This window comes from Tyto alba, unplaced genomic scaffold (genome assembly GCF_018691265.1).
Source record: "Tyto alba isolate M040663 unplaced genomic scaffold, T.alba_DEE_v4.0 Super-Scaffold_38, whole genome shotgun sequence".
NCBI lineage: Eukaryota > Metazoa > Chordata > Aves > Strigiformes > Tytonidae > Tyto > Tyto alba.
This window is the reverse complement of record NW_024881313.1, coordinates 18371869-18391468: the sequence shown is the minus strand read 5'-3', so window position 1 is coordinate 18391468 and position 19600 is coordinate 18371869. Positions and strand designations below refer to the sequence as shown.

At 41.8% G+C, this 19600-nt stretch overlaps 3 protein-coding genes across 7 annotated transcripts in view; 2 read left to right on the top strand and 1 right to left on the bottom strand.

Moving 5' to 3' along the window:
• NMT2 (N-myristoyltransferase 2) overlaps positions 1 to 4397 on the top strand; it is a 36496-nt gene extending 32099 nt beyond the window's left edge. Inside the window, exon 12 of the mRNA XM_042801988.1 lies at positions 47 to 4397. Within this exon, the coding sequence (XP_042657922.1) occupies positions 47 to 67 (21 nt within the window). The 3' untranslated portion in view covers positions 68 to 4397. The remainder of the gene's footprint in view (positions 1 to 46) is intronic.
• A 208-nt stretch (positions 4398 to 4605) lies between these two features.
• On the bottom strand, positions 4606 to 8236 carry RPP38 (ribonuclease P/MRP subunit p38). 5 transcript variants are annotated; one of them, XM_032991507.2, is made up of 3 exons: positions 8095 to 8236; positions 7575 to 7859; positions 4606 to 5684 (listed from the first exon to the last, which is right to left on the bottom strand). In XM_032991507.2, exon 3 carries the CDS (start codon positions 5651 to 5653, stop codon positions 4802 to 4804), a length of 852 nt encoding a protein of 283 aa, XP_032847398.2. In that variant the 5' UTR covers positions 5654 to 5684; positions 7575 to 7859; positions 8095 to 8236; the 3' UTR covers positions 4606 to 4801. The 5 variants fall into 5 exon arrangements, with proteins under 5 accessions (XP_032847398.2, XP_032847399.2, XP_042657923.1 ...); XM_032991508.2 differs by having other exon boundaries at positions 7723 to 8236; XM_042801989.1 differs by having other exon boundaries at positions 7730 to 8236.
• A 1404-nt stretch (positions 8237 to 9640) lies between these two features.
• Positions 9641 to 19592, top strand: ACBD7 (acyl-CoA binding domain containing 7). Its single transcript, XM_009964632.3, has 4 exons — positions 9641 to 9819; positions 18941 to 19058; positions 19162 to 19224; positions 19312 to 19592. The coding sequence occupies exons 1-4, from the start codon at positions 9808 to 9810 to the stop codon at positions 19383 to 19385; spliced, it is 267 nt and encodes an 88-aa protein (XP_009962934.1). The 5' UTR covers positions 9641 to 9807; the 3' UTR covers positions 19386 to 19592.
• Positions 19593 to 19600: the final 8 nt, after the last annotated feature.

Here is a 19600-nt window from a genome sequence, read left to right as displayed (position 1 = left end):
ATTGCCATACTTGAACTAAAATATCATATTTTTCTTTTTTCTTTAGGTTGGTCTTGTATTACAATGAGGATACTTAAGTTTCTAGAACTCTGAGGTCATCATTTGAGTTAATTTGATCTCCATAACTCTTGGAACGGTATTGTTCAAGAGGAGTAAAAGCACAACGTCAGTGATACTGAAATAATCCATTAAACCTGAACAATGAAGACATCCGTATGTGACCAAATTTATGCATTTTCAGATAGATCAGAAGGTCCATGAAACTCTTTTATTGTCCATGAAAAGAATAAAAGCACATTCATTTAAGTTTCAAAGCTTAGCTTGCACCTTGATGAGAAGAAGGTATTTTTTTTCCACTCTGTAGAAAAGACTGTTTTGTACAAACTGAACTTCAGTGTTGGATTAGGGTACAAAAATATTTGCTATTATGTGGATGAACTGCTGCATTTCTATTTATTAAGTGGTGGTGTATGTTTGTCAGTGTAACAGAATGAAGGATACAAACTTGAGTATCTTTGCTTATTTACTTCACGTGGATATCATCATTTGGGGGAAAATCATGAAGTACGATACGTTTGTAGCTCTATGAAAGTCCTGGATGTTTTTGTAACTGGAGCAGTATGACAATGTACTGGTTTAACTAGTGCATTTGTTTCTCCATAAGCAACGCTGCCAAATCAATAAACATACAGATTTGTACTTTGATCTTCAATAGATCAGTGGATTGATTTAACAGTATCGCACTGTTCAGTGCAGGTGTTACCTATGTTGCCGGAATGATAATACGTTACTGTACTTAATTTACAGTTGTGGCACAAAACCTTAGTTTTTCCTCAGTAGAATAACATCAGCCTGTGTGTAAAACTAAGAATTTTAGTAGTGCTATCAGGATATTTATAGTTTGAATGTTTTCAATGCTTCTGCAAAATTGCACATATTCCTTTGTCTACTTTGATTTCCTATGAAGTCTGTAATTCTAATGAAAAGTATCTTGTGTAAATATGTATTCATAAATTGTTCCTGGTAGTGTTTTTATCCTGACTTTGGAACAAGAAGTTTTGCTATATATGTGGCTGGTAAGCAGAGGAAAAATGCTCTACCCTCAGTCCTTGGAAGTCTCTGTACTGCGCTTCCTGAAATGTAGGAGGCTGATCTTGTTGGGGGGAGCTGTTTTAATTCCCTCGTGAATGCTCAGCAACCAGAGCGGCTTCTGAAGCACTTTATATGCATTCCAGCATAGTGTCATAGCTAGATATGATTGCAGTTCTTTCAGCTCACTGATGCTGCAGTAACGTGAGCGCTGAGAAAATCTGCAGTAAGAAACTGTTCTAGCTGAAAGTGCCAAATTGTGGTAGTGAAGCCTCTGTGCTGTGAGCATCTTATGAATGTGACTTGAATATCTCATGAAATGCAAATGTCTGAACTTTCCTTTAAACATGCCTGTAATTCTGACAGCAGATTTTGCTGGAAGTTGAATTCTGTACCTGAAAACATCAATTTAGATGAAGATAAATTTGTCTGTTCTTCGTAACTGCTAGCCCTACCCACCTCCTTATAGCAGTGGGGTTTTTCTTTCTTCCTGCTCCTTTTCCAATGTGTGAATGGTTTGTGGTTTGGTTTCATTTTCTTGTTGAATTGTGATTGAGAGGATTCTGCCCTAGAGACAGTGATAAATACTTTCCCTTATTTTGTTACAGCTCTGTGATTAAAGCATTCGACCTCCTTCAAACAAAGGAAGGGATTGAATGTGGTTTGTCTGACCCCTGGGTGTGCACCAGCTCGGGACCTTATGAATTTAAAAGGGCTTCAGAGGACATCTTTCAGATGTCTAATGGTGCAGTTGGGCTTTACCACTTCAGCCACTCTGAGACCTGTCTGCTAGTAGCAGAGGCATAACAGATGGTGCAGAGGGTGCTTGGACTCCCTGTGTGAGGCCTGAGCAGAATTAAGTGCCTGAAAACGTAATTGATGATAGTGATATCTGAGGTAACAAGAAAGATTTAATCTCAACTCCATCAAAGACTGAAGTTCTTAATTCCCAAAAGGCAGGAAGGTGCCTTCCTGGCTGGGCATTGCTATTGGAGCCTGCTGGGAAGAGGAGGAGGTTCACCAAGGGGCTCGGTGCGTTCTGCTTCAGCACTAAAGGCAGAGCCTCGCCAATCCTCGCTCAGCTGCTGCCTAACAGGCAGGGGGGCAGCAGGGCATAGCTCTGTGCTCGTGGCTAAGGTACTTCCTTGCTAAGAAATGATCACAGCCCAGCTCTCCCTAATCTGGATGGGTAGTCTTGAACACCAGATGAAGGATATGTTCATGTTCTCTGCCTTCCCTCCCTTCAAAAAGAAGAAAGGGTAGGCGGAAATTTTCTTTTACCCTCCCTTCTCTGAAATCAGAAGGCAAATCCTTCCCAGTACTATTTGGTGGAAAAGCATTGAGGCCACAGTGGGACCGAGTATGTCCAGGTGGAAGACAGACTTGAGCCTGGGTTTCCTGCAGCCTAGCTTTCTGCCCAAATCTTGGGGTAATTGCACATGAAGGAAGGAGTGTGGCCACTCTTGTACCATCTTGTGCGAAAATGGTGCCGTTTGCTTCTGAATCAGAGGGGTGAGCTTCTGTCTCCTTTTCTGGCTCATGCTGCATGTTCACTGAGAGGAAGGAGGACAGAGTTGTGCCTCCTGTAGAAGCTGTGCAGCACTGTAGCTGAGAGGGAAGGCTTAGCAGGCCTGAGAGCAGGAGGGAAGCGGACATCTGAGCCTGAGTGTTGAGGCAGTTCCTGGAGGGTTCTGTTCATGAAACTGTGTGTTACCTACCAGCTGTGTAATCCAACATGGTCTCTTCTGTCCCTGTTGAGTGCTCAGACCTTTTCCCTAGCCCTGCTCTTCACCTCAAGTGCTTCGCTGAAGTATCACAGCATCAGGAGGATGTGAATCTTGAAGGTGTCCCAGCCTGCACCCACACGATAGGACAGTTACTCAGGAGGTAGAAATTGTGGCAACTCACTCGCATTTCCTAAGCAGGTACTTAACGAAAGGTTATTATCTGTGTGCATGCCACTGCCAGCAGCTCAATGGGAGAGTCTCTCCTGTTTCCAAAGTTGAACCTGTCTGTGCATTAGGCTTGCTATGAACAGCTACCAGGTAAGACTCCTCGAAACCTAATAGATGGTTTCACAAAGATTGGCAAACTTAACGCTTGCTCCACCACCCTTCCCACCAGTCTTTTGAAACATCTATAAATTCTTTCCCAAAGTAACTTCCTGTCTGCAGAGAGAACACAAATCCCTGAAGAGAGCAAAGTGCTTGAAAGATGATTGCTGCGCCTACGTTCTTTACCAAAGCTAATCCTCATGCTCTGTTGAAAGGCTAAGATTTAAATGTAACAGTTAGCCAACATGGGAATTAAATACACTAGTGCTAGCATGCCTTCAAAGTTTTATGCATCCAAAAAGCCAAAACAAAGGACATGTATGAAGGACTACAAAGCAAGGCAAAAAAACCTCGCCGCCTCTTGCTACCCTCAGCCAGGGAGGGTAAAAAATTTTGGCATTAAATGGCTTAGTTTTGTTTAACCTTCAGGGAGCATCATGACTACAGAATCGTTGCTACTGTCTCCCTTCATAGTTGGTATCATGAACTAAAGTCACTTCTAAATAAATTCAAAATACAGATTAGCTACCTGATGGCACTGAAGTCTGGATTAGCAAATCTGTGAAAACATGTAACTTCTATCTTTAAGGAACAACAAAATAACTCAGTTAAGGTATTTTATGCTTTCTTCAGCACTACTGTATTGACTTTTGCTTAAAATATGGAGTGCCAAGTAAATTCCTAGGCTGTTGATTTTGATTGTCTGAATTGCAGCACTATTCCCTTTCCTTCCTAGAACACAACTCTCTCAATAGAAAACTTTTCATAGCCTTCAGTGAAACTGAAGGAAACTCAAAAATTACATGGTGTTTTCAGTCTTGGAGCAGTTACAGCTGTCATCTACTTTATATACAACAGTATATGGCTTATCTCAGTTTCCTGGGAAACAATTTTAGACTCCATTTAAAAATCAAATTGAGTTTAGGTTAGTTTACATTTTCTCTCAGGATGTGTGTCAATACAGAAGTCTGTCTTTTTTTCAAGATGCAGCAGTAGTACTTTGGTTTTGTTCTGTATTTCAAAATAAAGTTTTTCCTTCAGCAGATCAGACACGAAGTATTAGATGGAACCCAAGTCTGCCTACGTTCTTGACCAAAACAAGTTTATTGTTCTGCAGAGCAAACTATGAAAGTTCAAAAGGGAAGTCTGCCTGTGCCATTAGAGCTGTTTACTTGAAACAAGCATCGAACCAGCTTTAAAAGGGTTATACTGGCATGGACCTGTGTTTAAATAAACTTTCACTTTTGGTATTGATTTGTTTGAATAATTATATTTAAATCCGTTTTGCTTGAAGCATGTTCCTCTGTATAAAAAATATAAAGTTTGTTTAATGCTTTTCACTAATTCCAAAGATGTACTTATTATGTCTCAAATTACCTCACCATATTCATTACGGATTTTAACTCTGTGATCTCCAACTGCAAATGAAATATTTACCCCCAGGTAAAGACTCACATCCAAATTTGAGCAATATTCTTTATTAAAGCAGAAAAGTACCTCAACTGAATACAACATGAAGTTCACCTTGTATTCAAGCACTTTACTCTGTAAAGCCTAACAAAATAATTCAGTTAGAGCTGTACTCCATGCTGCATTAAAAAAAAAAAAAAAAAAACAAAAAAAAAACAGTTTAACACGAAGAACCAAGCTAAAATCAGTTATGCTGAAAAAGCTTTTTTCTTTTTGCGAGGTGGCTTCTTTATCTTATCTGGATTTGGAACAAGTTTCTTGATTTTCAAAGGCTGCAAAATTACATTTGAAAGATCAAGCTGATTGCCTTCCATACGCTTCCGCTTCTGGCTTGTGAGCTCATCCCCCTGCGCCTCTGCAAGCTGCTCGGCTTCCCGATTGTCTGAAGAATCTGTATGTGCATAAGCCACGGATTCTTCAGTTCTGTACTGAAACCATGGCACTTCCAAAGCTGGTATCTTTGGAATTATTGCCTCTATTGCTTCGGTAAATTTATCAGATTGCTTTTTAAAGCCTAGTGCTAAAATGGATGTTAAGCCAAGAAGTGGTGCAACTGTTTCACTGAGACGGGGAACCTGGCCTGCTGGTGTGGCTCGACTTGCACTCAGCTGAATAAGATGCGATGTGATCATGGCAGGTTTTGCAGACTTGCACACCAGCAAGAGAAGTAGTTCATTTTTTTCCAATGCTTTTGTAACTTCATTAACTCCTATAGCAAGCTGTCTTCTGATACTTATGTCAGTCCATCCTGGTTTTTGTTGATGGCGTTCTGTTTCCTCTTCTTTAGGGAGTTCATTGGTGCTAGCATCACCCTTTATTTTCATTTGTTTTTTTGTAAGGGAACGTTTTTTCTTTCTCGGAGTCTCAATCTTTTTAAGTCCAATACGTTTAATCTTTTCTTCTAAGGTCTGTAGTATAAAATGCATATCTTCTCCATCTATGGTTTTCCACTGAAAAACAAAGGGGTTATCTAGACACGTTTTTACAGTGATTTTCTTTGCTTTACGAAGCGTTGCTGTCCCTTGTGGAATTACAGACATCCTGAGGTTCTTTTGTGTTTTGCCACCCTACCTGTGAACAGAAGAAAGTGGTAAACATTAGTTCAAATACTGTACTGTTTGCTGTGGACATCATTACCAGAAGCTTCTTTTGGCAATGCAGAAGACAAACATCACATCTCAAAGTAATACTGGCAACTATCACCCTCCTCACATTAGATATTAGCTCAATACTAATCCTTAACAAATTTCCACAAGGCACATGCTGTGCTGCTGTTTGGTTTTTTTTTTGTTGTTTTTTTTTTTAAATAATAAACCCAGCAGATCAGACAGCAAGGCAACACCAGTGACAAGAGTCTGTTTCAAAGCTGAACAAAAGCAACTGGAGGTATTACTGATTAAAAAAATAATAATAAAAAAACAACCAAACAAACAAAAAAAAACCCAAAGCACAAAAAAAAAAAAAAAAAAAACCAAAAAAACCAAACAAAACCAAATTCACCCCCCAAAAACCCCAGAACCACAAGATGAAGGACTACTCAATATTCACTGTTGCATAGCTGCACTGTAGCAATATTATGACATGGAAAAAAAAAAAAAAGCAGAACCACAACATAAACCAAGTTCCTGAATTTATTTAGGATTTTTAAAACTTTAATTTCCGTTTTCATTCTTTAATCTATGTCTTGTGTTTGTCTGCATTTAGAAGGTATGATAGAAATCTGCAGACTCTATTAACTTATGCTTTCAGTGAAGGCAATCTTCTACAGGCCTCCAGAAAGTCTCAAAGGGTTCTCTTACTCTTCTGTCACGTAGACTATGTGTTTAGGGATAAGAAAAAGGACACAGGAGCAGAGAATGGATAATTGTTATGGCTCTGACTGACCTAGCGCAGAGGAACAATAAAGACATGAAGGCAGGCCTGATTACAGGCCTTGGTAATCCAGTAGTCGTGCCTGGGCTAGTATTCACCATCTCCTTGCTAAACTAGCAGTATCTTCATTGTTGCACAGCCAAGCTTAAGAGTAAGAGCAGCTCAGGTTTCAAGTCCGGAGAAGACAGACATGATTCTCTCCTAGGTTTCCTAGTTACTCAAGTAGGCACATGGATAGCATTTATGTTCATCTCCTGAGTGGCAACCTTTAAATAGTCACAAGATACCATTTTGCTAGTCCTATCAGTTCTTTGTGTATGGGTAGTAAGCTACCTTTATATAAAAAAAAAAGACCCCATCTTCACTGAAATTCCCCGGAGAGTATGTACTGCCATAAAGTAACATCTATCTGGGGGACTTTTCCTCAGCTAAACCCCCATCTGGAAGCCAGCAGGAGAAACGCATGGAAGAGTTGTATCAATGCAATGCCAACTGTGAAGCTGTTATACACAATGAGAGTCAAAACCACAGTAGTTTTCAGAGAAGAGCAAAACTGAGGAAGTACTTCAAAATACAACAGAGCACTGTGTCCCTCTCCCCGTACTCTCAGTAATTATGAATGCCCTGCAGAGACACCCAGGCAATGGTCCATCGAGCCCCACTGTCTGCCTGCAACACTGGGCATGGGAGAAGCTGTTTGGGGAGGGCAGGGCGGCCCTGCTGCTTTCTGTTATCCCCTCCCCTCTGCCCCCAAGCTGCCAGAACAGTTGCATCAGGGATGTAAGATAAGCTCATTTTTTTATTAGTCCTCTATGGAGCTACCGTCCCTGCAGTTACCTAATCCTTTTTGCTCACCATCACAGTGGCACCAACCAAAAAGTGGAAACAACTATAGAATGGAAGTGACCAAATCTTACATGTGACTGAGTTAGAAAAGGAAGCTTATGATACATTTGGGACCGAAAAAAAAAAAAAAAAAAAAAAAAAAAAAAAAAAAAAGAGCTCTGGGTTATCGTTTTTCAAAGCTTTCAATTAGGGATGCTCTGATGATCTTTTACAAGGGTGTATCCAGCAAAGTCAGCAACATACGTGTGTATGAGAAAGGTGCAAGACGTGAGAGGTTTCACAGTTGAAGGATTACACGTCTTCTCAAAATGGGCACTACCGAGGAAAACAAGCATGGAGGAACAGGAAATAAAGCGACCACGGGGAAAGAATAACCACTAAGCTCCTCCACCTCGCACCAGCGTCACGACCCCCGCGCTTCCTGCGGAAGGGAGAAGCGGGGGAACACCGCGCACGCTTGCCTCCGCCAGCACCCCCTCTCCTGGCGCTTCCTCTCCCACACGCTCCCCGGGCGCCTTCAGCCAGCTCCTGACAACACGAAGGAAAGGCGGGTTAAAACGCGGCTCCCGCAAAACGCGCTGCAAACGGGCCGGCCGGTCCCTGAGGCAGATGGCTCCACCCGCCGCCCTCGGCCCCGCCGCCACACCGCCTGGCCTGCCGGGGCCGCGGAGCAGCCGGCGGCCGGGCCGGGCCCACACCGCTGGGCCGCAGCAGGGCCCGGGCCGCAACCGCCCCGCTCCCGCCGGCGGCCACCGAGCCCTACCTCCGCCGCGGCCTACGCCGGCGGCCCGCCCCTGCGCCGGCACGGCGGGCTCTCCCCGCCGCCGCTGCCGTCCGGTGAGGTGAGGCGGGGCGGGTCGCCCCGCCCCCGGGGCCGTGATCCGGGGCGGGCTGGGGAGGAGCAGCGCAGGGTTGGCGCGAGGGTCAGTTCGGCCGGGCGGGAAGTGCTGCGCTGGTGTCGGGTGCGGCGCGGAGCGGCCGGCTGCCGGGGGAGGGGTGGCTGGGCGGGCGGTGCGCGGCGGGCTCGGCGCGGCGCTACGGGAGGCCGCTCGATCGCGGCGCCGCACGGAGGAACAGCGCGTCGCCGTCCGATGAAAGGCAGCGTTCGGATGCCGGTGCTAGAAGCCCGCCTTTGGCGGGACCCACCGCCGGCTGAGCGCTGGCAGTTCCTCGCTCGGAGCGCTACCATAAGTTGCTTTGTAGGTGACGGCAGATCTGTGTTGTCGTACGTCATCTAGTGAAATCATGGCCAAGTCAGGTCAGCAGGTGCTTCACAGGGACTTCATAGCAGCAGCAGCGGCGTCCCTCGCTGCCGTTTAATGTGGGACGTATTACGTGCATACATCGCGTTCTGTAACTAGCGGTAATACGGACGACAGGTAAGAACTGGGTCCGTTCAGGGTTTCCCGCAATCAGCCGTGACCAATTACCAAATCTTTACACACACGTTCAGGTTCTGCATTCACCTTGAGCGCACAACGTGGTTGCGTGCAGCCTCTTACCGGAAAGAGCAGAGTTCCTGCAGGGAAAATTACAGCATTGTTGCTTTGTGATGCTGGAGGCGAGAGTTGGTGGAGTTGTTTTCAGATTATTTTTTAATCTTCTATTTACAGAAATTCACTCGGCTTGTTTTCTTGGTAAACCCTGGCTTAATTTAACCCGGTCTTAAGGTGAAGGGAACACTCCTTTTACATGGGTTTATGGAAGCTTATGGATTTAAAAATGCTGAAGCATACGGTATTGTGATTAAACCGTGCTCAAGGAGCGATGGATATAAATGTATAGAGGTGTGAATATAAATTATTTATGAATTGACATAATAAATAGGGCTAGATTTTTTTTTCCTTTAGTGGTTACGGTTGTAGGCTAGTTTGTTGGTTCATTTAATTTTTTTAGTTCTTTTATTTAGTAGAGCAAAGAAAAAAACCAGCATTCTCAAGGTATTTTGTATGTGGAACTGCTTGTGTGTGGTATCCCAGGGATGACCTGCATGTTTTTCAGAGTTGCAGCTGGAGGGTGCGAGGTCCCAGGCGGGGCTGGGCATGGGCACAGGCAGGGGCTGTGGCGGAGGGAGCAGCAGCAGTAACTGGGCTGGTGGCGGTTCACATCACTGAAGAAATTCCTTTTTCAAACAAATGGCTTGGAAATCTTTCTGCATCTCTGCTCTCAGGCTGTCGGCCTAATCCTCAGGGGTATGGAAATGAGCTCAGTCTTTCTGAAGAAACTAGTGTGAGCTTAATGCCCCCACTGTCCCTTCCCGGGCACTTGTAGCCGCTCAGTTGTCCCCGCAGGTCCCGAGGGGGCCGTGTCCTGCCCCGGCGTGGCTTGGCCGTGGCGGGTGAGCTGAGGACACTCGTACCAGCCCCACGCCCTCGGTGGAGCACGCCGCGCTCGCGCCACAGGAGCCGAGAGGCAGAAGCGCCGTGTCCCCGCTGGAGAAGGAGCGAGGCCGTTCCCTGGGCATCCTCGCAGCATCATGACTCTCCAGGTAAGCAGTTGTGCTTCTGGTGAGACAGAGACGTAAGGAGAGGAGTGGGAGGGCTGCACTGGCCATCAGTGCAATGCCATGTCAGAGACAGAGGTTTTTCTTCAGCGTAAGGATTATTACTGCCAAATCAAGGTTACCTTGCAGCATGGGAAGTTTGCTTAAGCCTTTGGAGGTTAAATAATGCATTACTTCTCATGAATGGAGGGTGAGGTACATGCTGTTTATTTTGAACAATTCGTAGGTCATGTCATTTTTTGGAGCCTTACATGTTCAGAGCATGTGTAAATTATTTTTCTTTACATGTGCATCTGAGTTTGATAGGACAGGATTATGTATTGAAAGGTAGGTATGTATTTATTTTTTTAGGGTCTAGCAGTTACTTCTAGTTCTAAAGGGAGGAGGGAAACTTCTGACACTGAAGCAGTGGTGTATGTGCTTTTGGGAAGCAGGAATAATTTTTAAGGGACTTGTGCATTGCTTTTTATGGTGCGTGCATCTTTGGAGTACATTTTGATGGGCTTGTGTTTTGGTAGGAAAGCTTCTACTTTCTACCTTCTGTCTAGAGAGAGCTTCCTTCTACCTTTTCTCTGACTACAGATTTAAATAGTTCTTGAGGAAATCAGATCTTCATTGCTGGCTTTCAGCTTCCTACCTTTGTAGCAAACTATGAATACTTCCCTTGTCTTGCCCATGCTCTGATGGATTAGGCTGTTTTTCTTCATTAGGCTTTCTGTTATCCCTTTCACTTCAAGATTTGCAAGCCCTTTTATCCTGGTCTCATTATAATGTCTGTCTCAGCTTGGTTAGTGTGTGTGTTTTGCAAAGAGTGAGGAACTTAATGCTCTGACCTAGATGCAGGGAGTGTATTGCCAATAGCTCAGCAATTTTCTTCTGAGCTGCAATTATGTTGAATGGCACAGAGGTTTCATTGTGGAGTTTTACAGCTAAGAGGAAGATTCCTATTTCTTAGTGGTTCAGAACTGCCAAATTCTAAACATAACACCACCTTTGTTTAATTAGTGATCACTGAAATTATAGTTTGTTTTATTTGGCCTAGAATTCACTTTAGAAAATAAATTTATGAGCCTGATGATTAAGCAACGAGGCATAAATCACTATTAGAGCTGAGTGCATTATCATATGGCATTCCATTGCTGCAAACAGCTACACTTTAAAATAAAAATCAGTGGTTGAAATATTACAATATCCTACACATTCTGCATTAGACATTATAGAGGTTTTCTATCCATGGTTGCTTTGGTTGACAGCTACTATCCATATCCATAAAAATTCATTGAATCTGGCTGTATGGGAATGAGGACAAAATTAATTACATAATGTTTTCATCAGGAAGGCTGTAAAAGAGTTGTAAGTTTTGCAAACTGGTAAAGTATTTTGTAAATGAAGAATTAATTCAAGCTTTTTTCTTTGCAAAAAGGTAGTATGTGATAATAGTCTGATGATTTGTCCATTTATCTTTAATGCATGTGTGTATGTTTATGTATACTTATGCTTTTAATTTGAGAAGTTAAAGAGAATTTTATTGGCACATGATTAAAAGGAAATGATATTTTTATATGCTCTTCCTAAGCATGTTGTGTAAGCAAGCAAATCCTAAACAGCAGTCTGTGCACAGTGATTGGCTAGAGGGAGATGAAGAAATGTTTAGTATTTAATTTCTGCGTATTTCTTGCTGTGTAAGATACTCATTTGCATAATTTTAAAACAGTATCCTGTGATACTTGCCTATAGATCCAAATAGAATAAACATATGTGAAGATAAGAAGCTTATTAACTTAATGGTTTCCTTGATTATTTTTTTTGTTATCTTTTATCTTGTACAAGTCTAACAATGCTGCTTGTTCATTCTGATCAGAAAACAATGCAAGGCATGTGGAAGATTTCCACTGACTTGAATGGTCCTTGTATGTCAATGCTGAGAGAGTGTCACATGCAGTAGTGGCCATAGTGTAAAGATGAAGATAAAGCTTATTTAAGCTTTAATCAATTGTGGCAACTCAGTTATGTTTTATTACTGATACCACTTTTTAATCTTACTGTTAACAGAGCATGAATGCTGCCTTTGTTTGTATGTATATGGATAAAACTGAGTGATAGGTATAGTCAGAAATGTCACATTACTGGTGTTTGGATTAAGAATTAAATATTTATTTTAATAAAATTTTACCTTTAAAATAAATCTTAAGAGTAGCAGACCATTACATTTATTTTCATAAGCAAACGTACATCCCTTTTATACGTCTGTACCAACAGTGTGAGTGTAAATGCTTTGCTTTTAGGAGTGTCAAAGGTTCCAGTTTATTTTGGATGTCATTTTTAATTCAGTGATGAGTTAGTTGCATTGCTGATTTTGCTTCTCCACGTTGAGCACTTCTCCATAATAACTGCTATATATCTATTAAAAATACTGTTGTTAGTGCATATGTGGACTACAGTTTTTGGTACCTGAGGACAAAATTCTTTTATATCCAAATCAAAGCTATCATTTGTGGAGAAAGAATCAATTTCTTGAGTCAGATTTGAGATTAGGGTTTTCTTGTTTGTACGGATTTTTCTTCTATGACATCAAGAACAAGTAGATGTTGAGAATATACAGTTTTCACATTAGCCTAACAACTGATCCTAAGGGATCCTATTACAACTTGTGCTGTAAACTTCAAAGAGTCCAATGAAATTCTGTGAGATCTTACAGAATAATTAGCAGGAGTTTCTTTATACTGTTATTTACTTAACTGCTGCTCAGCAGATTCGGTTTTTAAAGAAGAAATTAAATTATCTGAAATGCCTGTCTGTAGCCACAGCTATTTCAACTGTGGCAGACCATCCACAGTTACAAAAATTTTGCAGCCGGAATTCCGTATTCTGTAGGGATCAGATTGTACTACGGTATGCCAGCTGACACAAAATTTCTACAGGTTTATCATTTACTGATTTGACCTGAATGATAAAGATTTTCATTACTGTATAATTACATTCATGAAATGTTTCTATATTTAACTAATTCCTTTTAATGCCTGCAATTTAAAGGGGTTTTAGAAGAACAAAATTGCCTTGCACTACGTGACAAATACTAAAAATGTGTCTCCTGACCTATACAATATTTCACCACCAGCAAGACAGCAAAACCATCCATTCGTGAATATATGTATTCAAAGCTCTTGTTTATAAGTACTGTATCTACATCAATATTGATGTCACTATTGCTAGTTTAAAACATTAAATAAAAATGAAATTATTTTGTTTAGCTAAATTAGCAGAACTATTTGCTGTTCAGATCTGTCAGAAGATACAACTCCTGCTCCACAGGGCTTACTGCTTTAAGATTATTTCAAAATGTTTGTTTTGTGGCAGTCAGAAGATACACCCTTGCTTCCAGACTACAAAATTCCACCCTTTACAGGTTAGAAAGGGCCCATCAAATACTAGCATAACTTTACAAAAATGTCACTACCTATTGTGAAGTTTGAGGACTCTATGCATGCCACTGTATACCTCCTAACCCTCATACAGTGTTTGCCATTAAGTATCATGTTTTCTTCTTGAGTTTCTTCGCTGTGGTAGGGGTCCCTCCCATTAATATGCAAAAGATGATCAGAGGTAAGGTACAGTTATGGAAAGAACAGAGGAAATCCTTACACTTTGTGAGTTGGTAACAACTAGATGCTTTAATGATACTTGAAGTGGTTATTGGGAAACGTTTGCTTTTATTACTATTTAATTTAAATCATTATGGCTGCTTTTTAAATAGGATCCTCCATAAGCTTTCCAAGATTTATTTACTTACACAAATGTGACTATTTGTAGGGTACCACCTGTGGAATTAGTACTTTGTCAGGCTTCAAAGGGGAACATCAGGCAACTATTACTGTCCGTATCATAAAGCCTACAGAAGGTGGGAGCAAGGACAGGTAGCCTGGGAGGAATACAGAGAAACTGTCCGAGCAGCCAGGGATCAGGTTAGGAAGGCTAAAGCCCTGATAGAATTAAATCTGTCCAGGGATGTCAAGGGCAACAAGAAAAGCTTTTATAGGTACGTTGGTGATAAAAGGAAGACTAGGAAAAATGTGGGCCCTCTCCAGAAGGAAATGGGAGACCTGGTTATCTGGGATATGGAGAAGGCTGAGGCACTTAACCAATTTTTTGCCTCAGTCTTCACTGGCAAGTGCTCCAGCCACACCACAGAAGGCAAAGGACTGGGAGAATGAAGAATTACCCACTGCAGGAGAAAATTAAGTACAAGACCATCTAAGGAACCTGAAAATGCACAAGTCGATGGGACCTGATGGGATGCATCCATGGGTCCTGAGAGAACTGGCAGATGAAGTGACTAAGCCACTATCCATCACATTTGAGAAGTTGTGGCAGTTGGGTGAATTTCCCAGTGAGTGGAAAAGGGGAAACATAACCCCCATTTTTAAAAAGGGAAAAAAGGAAGACCCAGGGAACTACAGGCCAGTCAGTCTCACCTCTGTGCCCAGCAAGATCCTGGGGCAGATCCTCCTGGTAACTATGCAAGGGCACATGGAGAAACAAGGAGGTGACTGGTGACAGCCAACTAAGGGCAAATCGTGCCTGACAAATTTGGTGGCTTTCTATGACAAGATTACAGCGTTAGTGGATAAGGGAAGAGCAGTTGACGTCCTCTACCTGGACTTGTGCAAAGCATTTGACACTGTCCCACATGACATCCTTGTCTCTAAATTACAGAGACGTGGATTTGATGGACGGACCACTCGGTGGATAAGGAGTTGGCTGGATGGTTGCACTCAAGGAGTTGTCATCAATGACTCAATGTCCAAGTGGAGAGCAGTGATGAGTGGTGATCCTCAGGGGTCGGTGTTGGGACTGGTGCTGTTTAACATCTTTGTCAGCGACACAGACAGTGGGATTGAGTGTACCCTTAGCAAGTTTCATGACACCAAGCTGTGTGGTGTGGTCAACACACTGGAGGGAAGCGATGCCATACAAAGGGACATTGACAGGCAGGCTGGAGAGGTGGGCCTGTACAAACCTCATGAAGTTCAGCAAGGCCAAATGCAAGGGCCTGCACGTGGGTCAGGGCAATCCCAAGCACAAATACAGGCTGGGTGATGAGTGGGTTGAGAGCAGCAAGTACAGTGGATGAAAAACTATGAGCCAGCTGTGTGCACTCGCAGCCCAGAAGGCCAGCTGTATCCTGGGCTGCACCAGAAGTGTGGCCAGCAAGTCGAGGGAGGGGATTCTCCCCCTCTGCTCCGTTCTTGTGAGACCCCACCTGGAGTGCTGCATCCAGCTCTGAGGCCCCCACTATAGGAAGGACATGGACCGCCTCAAGCAGGTCCAGAGGAGGCCATGAAGATGCTCAGGGGGCTGGAGCCCCTCCCTTACGAGGTCAGGCTTGTTCAGCCTGGAGCAGAGGAGGCTCCAGGAAGACATTATAGCAGCTTGCCAGTACTTAAAGGGGGGCTACAGGAAAGGTGGGGCGGGACTCTTTTATCAGGGAGTGTAGGGATAGGATGAGGGGTAACAGTTTTAAACTGAAAGAGGGTAGATTTAGTTTAGATAGAAGGAAGAAATTCCTTCCTGTGAGGGTGGTGAGGCACTGGCACTGGTTGCCCGGGGGGAGCTGTGGCTGCCCCCTCCCTGGCAGGGTTCAAGGCCAGGCTGGACGGGGCTTTGAGCAACCCGGTCTAGTGGATAGAAGGTGTCCCTGCCCGTGGCAGGGGGGTTGGAACTACATGATCTTTAAGGTCCCTTCCAACCCAAACTGTCTTGTGAGTCTGTGAAAGTATTTGGGAGACCTAGACAAGAGCACTCAATTCTGCAAACAGGAGAAAAGTGGTATTGACTCTGATAGCTTGCAGATGCAGAAAAGCTGAATTTTACTTTATGTAAAGAACAGGTTTTTCTCATATAGCATGTATGTAATCTGTGTAGTAATTGTTTAGTACTGTAACTTCTGCCTGAAGGGTTGAGGACTTACCATGTAGACCAGTTTTTTTTTTTTTAAACTCTATTTATTTGAAACTCAGAGTGAAGATTTTAGTTTGTATTTAAAACAGAGCCAAACAAGCTCCTCAAGTGTTACTTAAACTCTTTGATGAATTGGGACAGGAGACACTTTATGAAACGTTTAAAAATTTACTTTCAACTGAGGTGAGAAACCTTGCACTCTATTTTTCTGGCCTTTCAGGAAAAATGAGTATTTTGGGAAAAATGAATATTCATATTTCTGATGTTAAACTTCGTAGAAGAAAATATTTACATTGTGTTTATCCAGAAAAAAGAAGCAAAAGAGCTTTTGTTGTGCATATAATCCATTTTTAATCCTGACCCAAACTGACTAAATAGTTACTTCAATTAAGATAGCTTTCATGATCAGTTTAATTCCTCCTAGAATGCCAGTTATTTCTTTTTTTTTAAGTGAGCAATAGAGTATATGGCAACAAAAAAAATGCTGAGAAGAGATGCTGTAAGGTCATATCAACATTGATTCAGCTTTTATATATAATCTGGAGCACATGATTTTGGTTTATCTAAATTATGTATAACATATTCTGGGCATTTTGGGGTTTGGTTCTAGAAAAATCCTGTATTTGTCGTGCAATGCTCCCAAATATTTGGTTGGTGAAAAAAAAAATTTTAAAAATCCACAATGTTTAGTTCTTAAAAGAAATCAGACAAAGGAGTTGGACTTAAAGCCTCATGTTTTTCTATGATTCTATGGTATAGTTTCATTTTATTATTATTGAGGATTATTTTTATCAAAACAGGAACAAACTGCATAACCATAGTTACATATTTTCAGTCTATAAAGTTTTAGATTTAAGAATATAATTTGGAAGTAATTTGATTTAGAATTTAATGTGGTAACTTTTCCAAATAGTATACTTTATTGAATTACCATAAGCGGACAACCGATACTTGGAATCTGTCCGATTCTTAGTATTGTACTGCGTAAAGAATGAAGGATCATTATATTAAAAATATCTCCACATAACAGCAGGGTTTCTCAAATGTAAAACTGATAAAGACCATTTTAACACCCTAGCCATTTTCTGTACTTCTGCATCCACTACTGGGCATTTGGTTCTGGGAGTCCTTGGTGGGAATCTCCTGGAAACTTCTGTGTGTCAGTTACGCAAACACTGTGGTTCTTGCTGAGTTGGAAGATTATTTGTTAATAAGCACCTGCACTGCTGCAGGATTTTTGTCTAAAGATCTTTTCTTCCGTTGCGTTTTTAAGGGTGCAATAAACTGACAGAACTAGAGATGTGGATTATCATCATGAAGCCTTCTCATCTAATGTTCTGTGAATTTATAACTGCAGTTTAAAGAGGATTCAAGTTTTATTTTCAATTGCTGCTTTGCAGGGAGCACTTCTTTGCTAGAACACCCTTTTAATCATATGTCATGATTTTTCTTAAAGCATCCTTTTTAAATATACCTGTCTGCCTGCTGCTCCTTGTTTCAACTCTGGTGTTACAGATGTACATCCTCCCGTGTCGAGCATTTTTGTTCTTAGACTCGTGCTTTCTCTTTGTGGGTTTCAAATAGCAATTTTCCAAAACATTAGAAAATTCCTTAGAAGTTTGTATCTAGGAACTTTACTCACTAGCCAAAATACATTTCCAAGGCAAAAAAAAAAAAGTGAACTCCATCTCAGGAGGCAGAGGTGACTGATCTGTGCGAGCATGGCCGGGTTTCTGTGCAGGATCGCTGCGGTGCGCTCAGCTCCCTGTCCTCGCCCTCTCTCACCTGCCACTGCCGCCCCAAGGCAGCTGCCAGCTCATCTGTCCTCACATCTATGAATGTGGTGGTTCATGATTCTGTGAAGGGGCCTTTCTTTGGAGAAAGATACTTGAGCACCAGTCTCTAATTTGTTTTTTGTTTTTCCTTCTTAAATTTAAATACAGAAATAACCTCTCTTGTACTTTCTCTCTGAATACAGAATGCTATAGTGTACCCAGGTCTCATGTGTGCTTGCTTATTTCTATCACCTGGTCCCCAGAGCACAGTTGCTAGTCAAGGCATCAATTAAGGAGAGAAATGTGCATTAGGTTTTCTTATTTAAAAAAAAAAAATATTTCTTGTAACTAGAGAAAGGAAAAAAGTGGTCTAAAGAAGCACAGTATAGACTGTTGAGATAATGTTAGGGTCTCAGTTATTTAAACAGAGCCACAGCAGTTGTAGTTTGGTTTTGTACATATTAAATATATGTTTAATAGCATATAATGCATGATATACTGTGCTTCTGAAAATGCAGATCCAACTCAAAAGCTAAAATAATTATTGAAACCAGCACATAGTGTGTTAAAGTGCCTGTATCTTTTTTGCATTATAGTAGTGCAGTGACCTGGCGGGTCTGTGGTGACTGTACGAAATCTAGCTCTGAAATGGCCTGGGCATGAAGCAGGACCCCCCAACTCTGTGCTAAAGTCCAGCCTGAGACCTAGTATATAGGGAGAATAATGGCTGTAGCCTTGGGTTGATGTGAATGTGGGATGCATGATGATGAAAGGAGTAAATTTATATTTCACTCTCGTGCTTCACTGTGTCTGAGAGTTGGGTGGTGAAGGCTGTCCTGGCAGGAGCACTGCTCATCTCTGTGAGGTACGGCTGTGCCAACTGCTGGTCACCTACTGCACTGTCAGCAGAGAAGTAGAAATGAAGAGGGAAGTGGGCAGTGTCCCTCAGAGGGTAGCTGAGCTCTGCCACTTGAGGCAACACTCTGCAGTCAGGGACAAAAGGATTCAGAGATTTCTGCTGGGGTATAAAGTTAAATGAACACCTTCATACCCCAGTGTGACTGTGAAAGACACATACACGACATTCACTGTAGCTGCTTGCACGTATGTATCTGTAAATATCCTGACACTGGACAGTCTGTAATGGTTCCAAGTAAAACTGTTGGAAAAAAGAGGTTTACTTACTTTAGCAGTGCTGACCCTTATCAGCTAAGTAGGCCTAGTTCTCTTTCTAATAACTTACGGTTTTATTAAGCTTCTTTCATGGAAAAATGCCTAGACTTGCCACTAAACCCAAGTGAGTATATTACCGTGCATGCTATACTAAGCAAACCTCTTGAGAGGAAAACTAACACTTTGATTTCTTTCATCAGGCTGACTTTAATGGTGCTGCAGAAGATGTAAAAAAATTAAAAACAAGACCAACTGATGAAGAACTGAAGGAACTATATGGATTCTACAAACAGGCTACTGTTGGAGATATTAATATTGGTATTTCTATATATACTTCACATTTACTCCTATATCTTGATGAAATCAAGCAAATGTTATATAAATCTGCATGATAATCAAAGGTATGCATTTATTTTGGCAGAATGTCCAGGAATGCTAGATTTGAAAGGCAAAGCCAAATGGGAGGCTTGGAACCTGAAAAAAGGTGTTACACCAATTACATTTACATCATGTAGTCGTGTTTATAGGATAACAAATGAGGAAAGATAATGACTCCTACTTTCCTTTACAGGTTTATCAAAGGAGGATGCCATGAATGCCTATATCTCTAAAGCAAAAGCAATGATAGAAAAATATGGGATATAGAATACTCATAATAATAACTAACTCTTCAGTAGCTAATGAACTAACTCTGTTGTGAAAAATGCAATACTAATTCCTTACTGTGTCGTCTGACAGTAAAATCTATTAAGCATAAGCTGTTTGTCTGTAAAGGGTATTTACATAAATACTCTATTTTTAGATTGTATCTTACTCAAATTCGAACCTAATAAATTATGCTTTCTGTAAGAATCATGGAT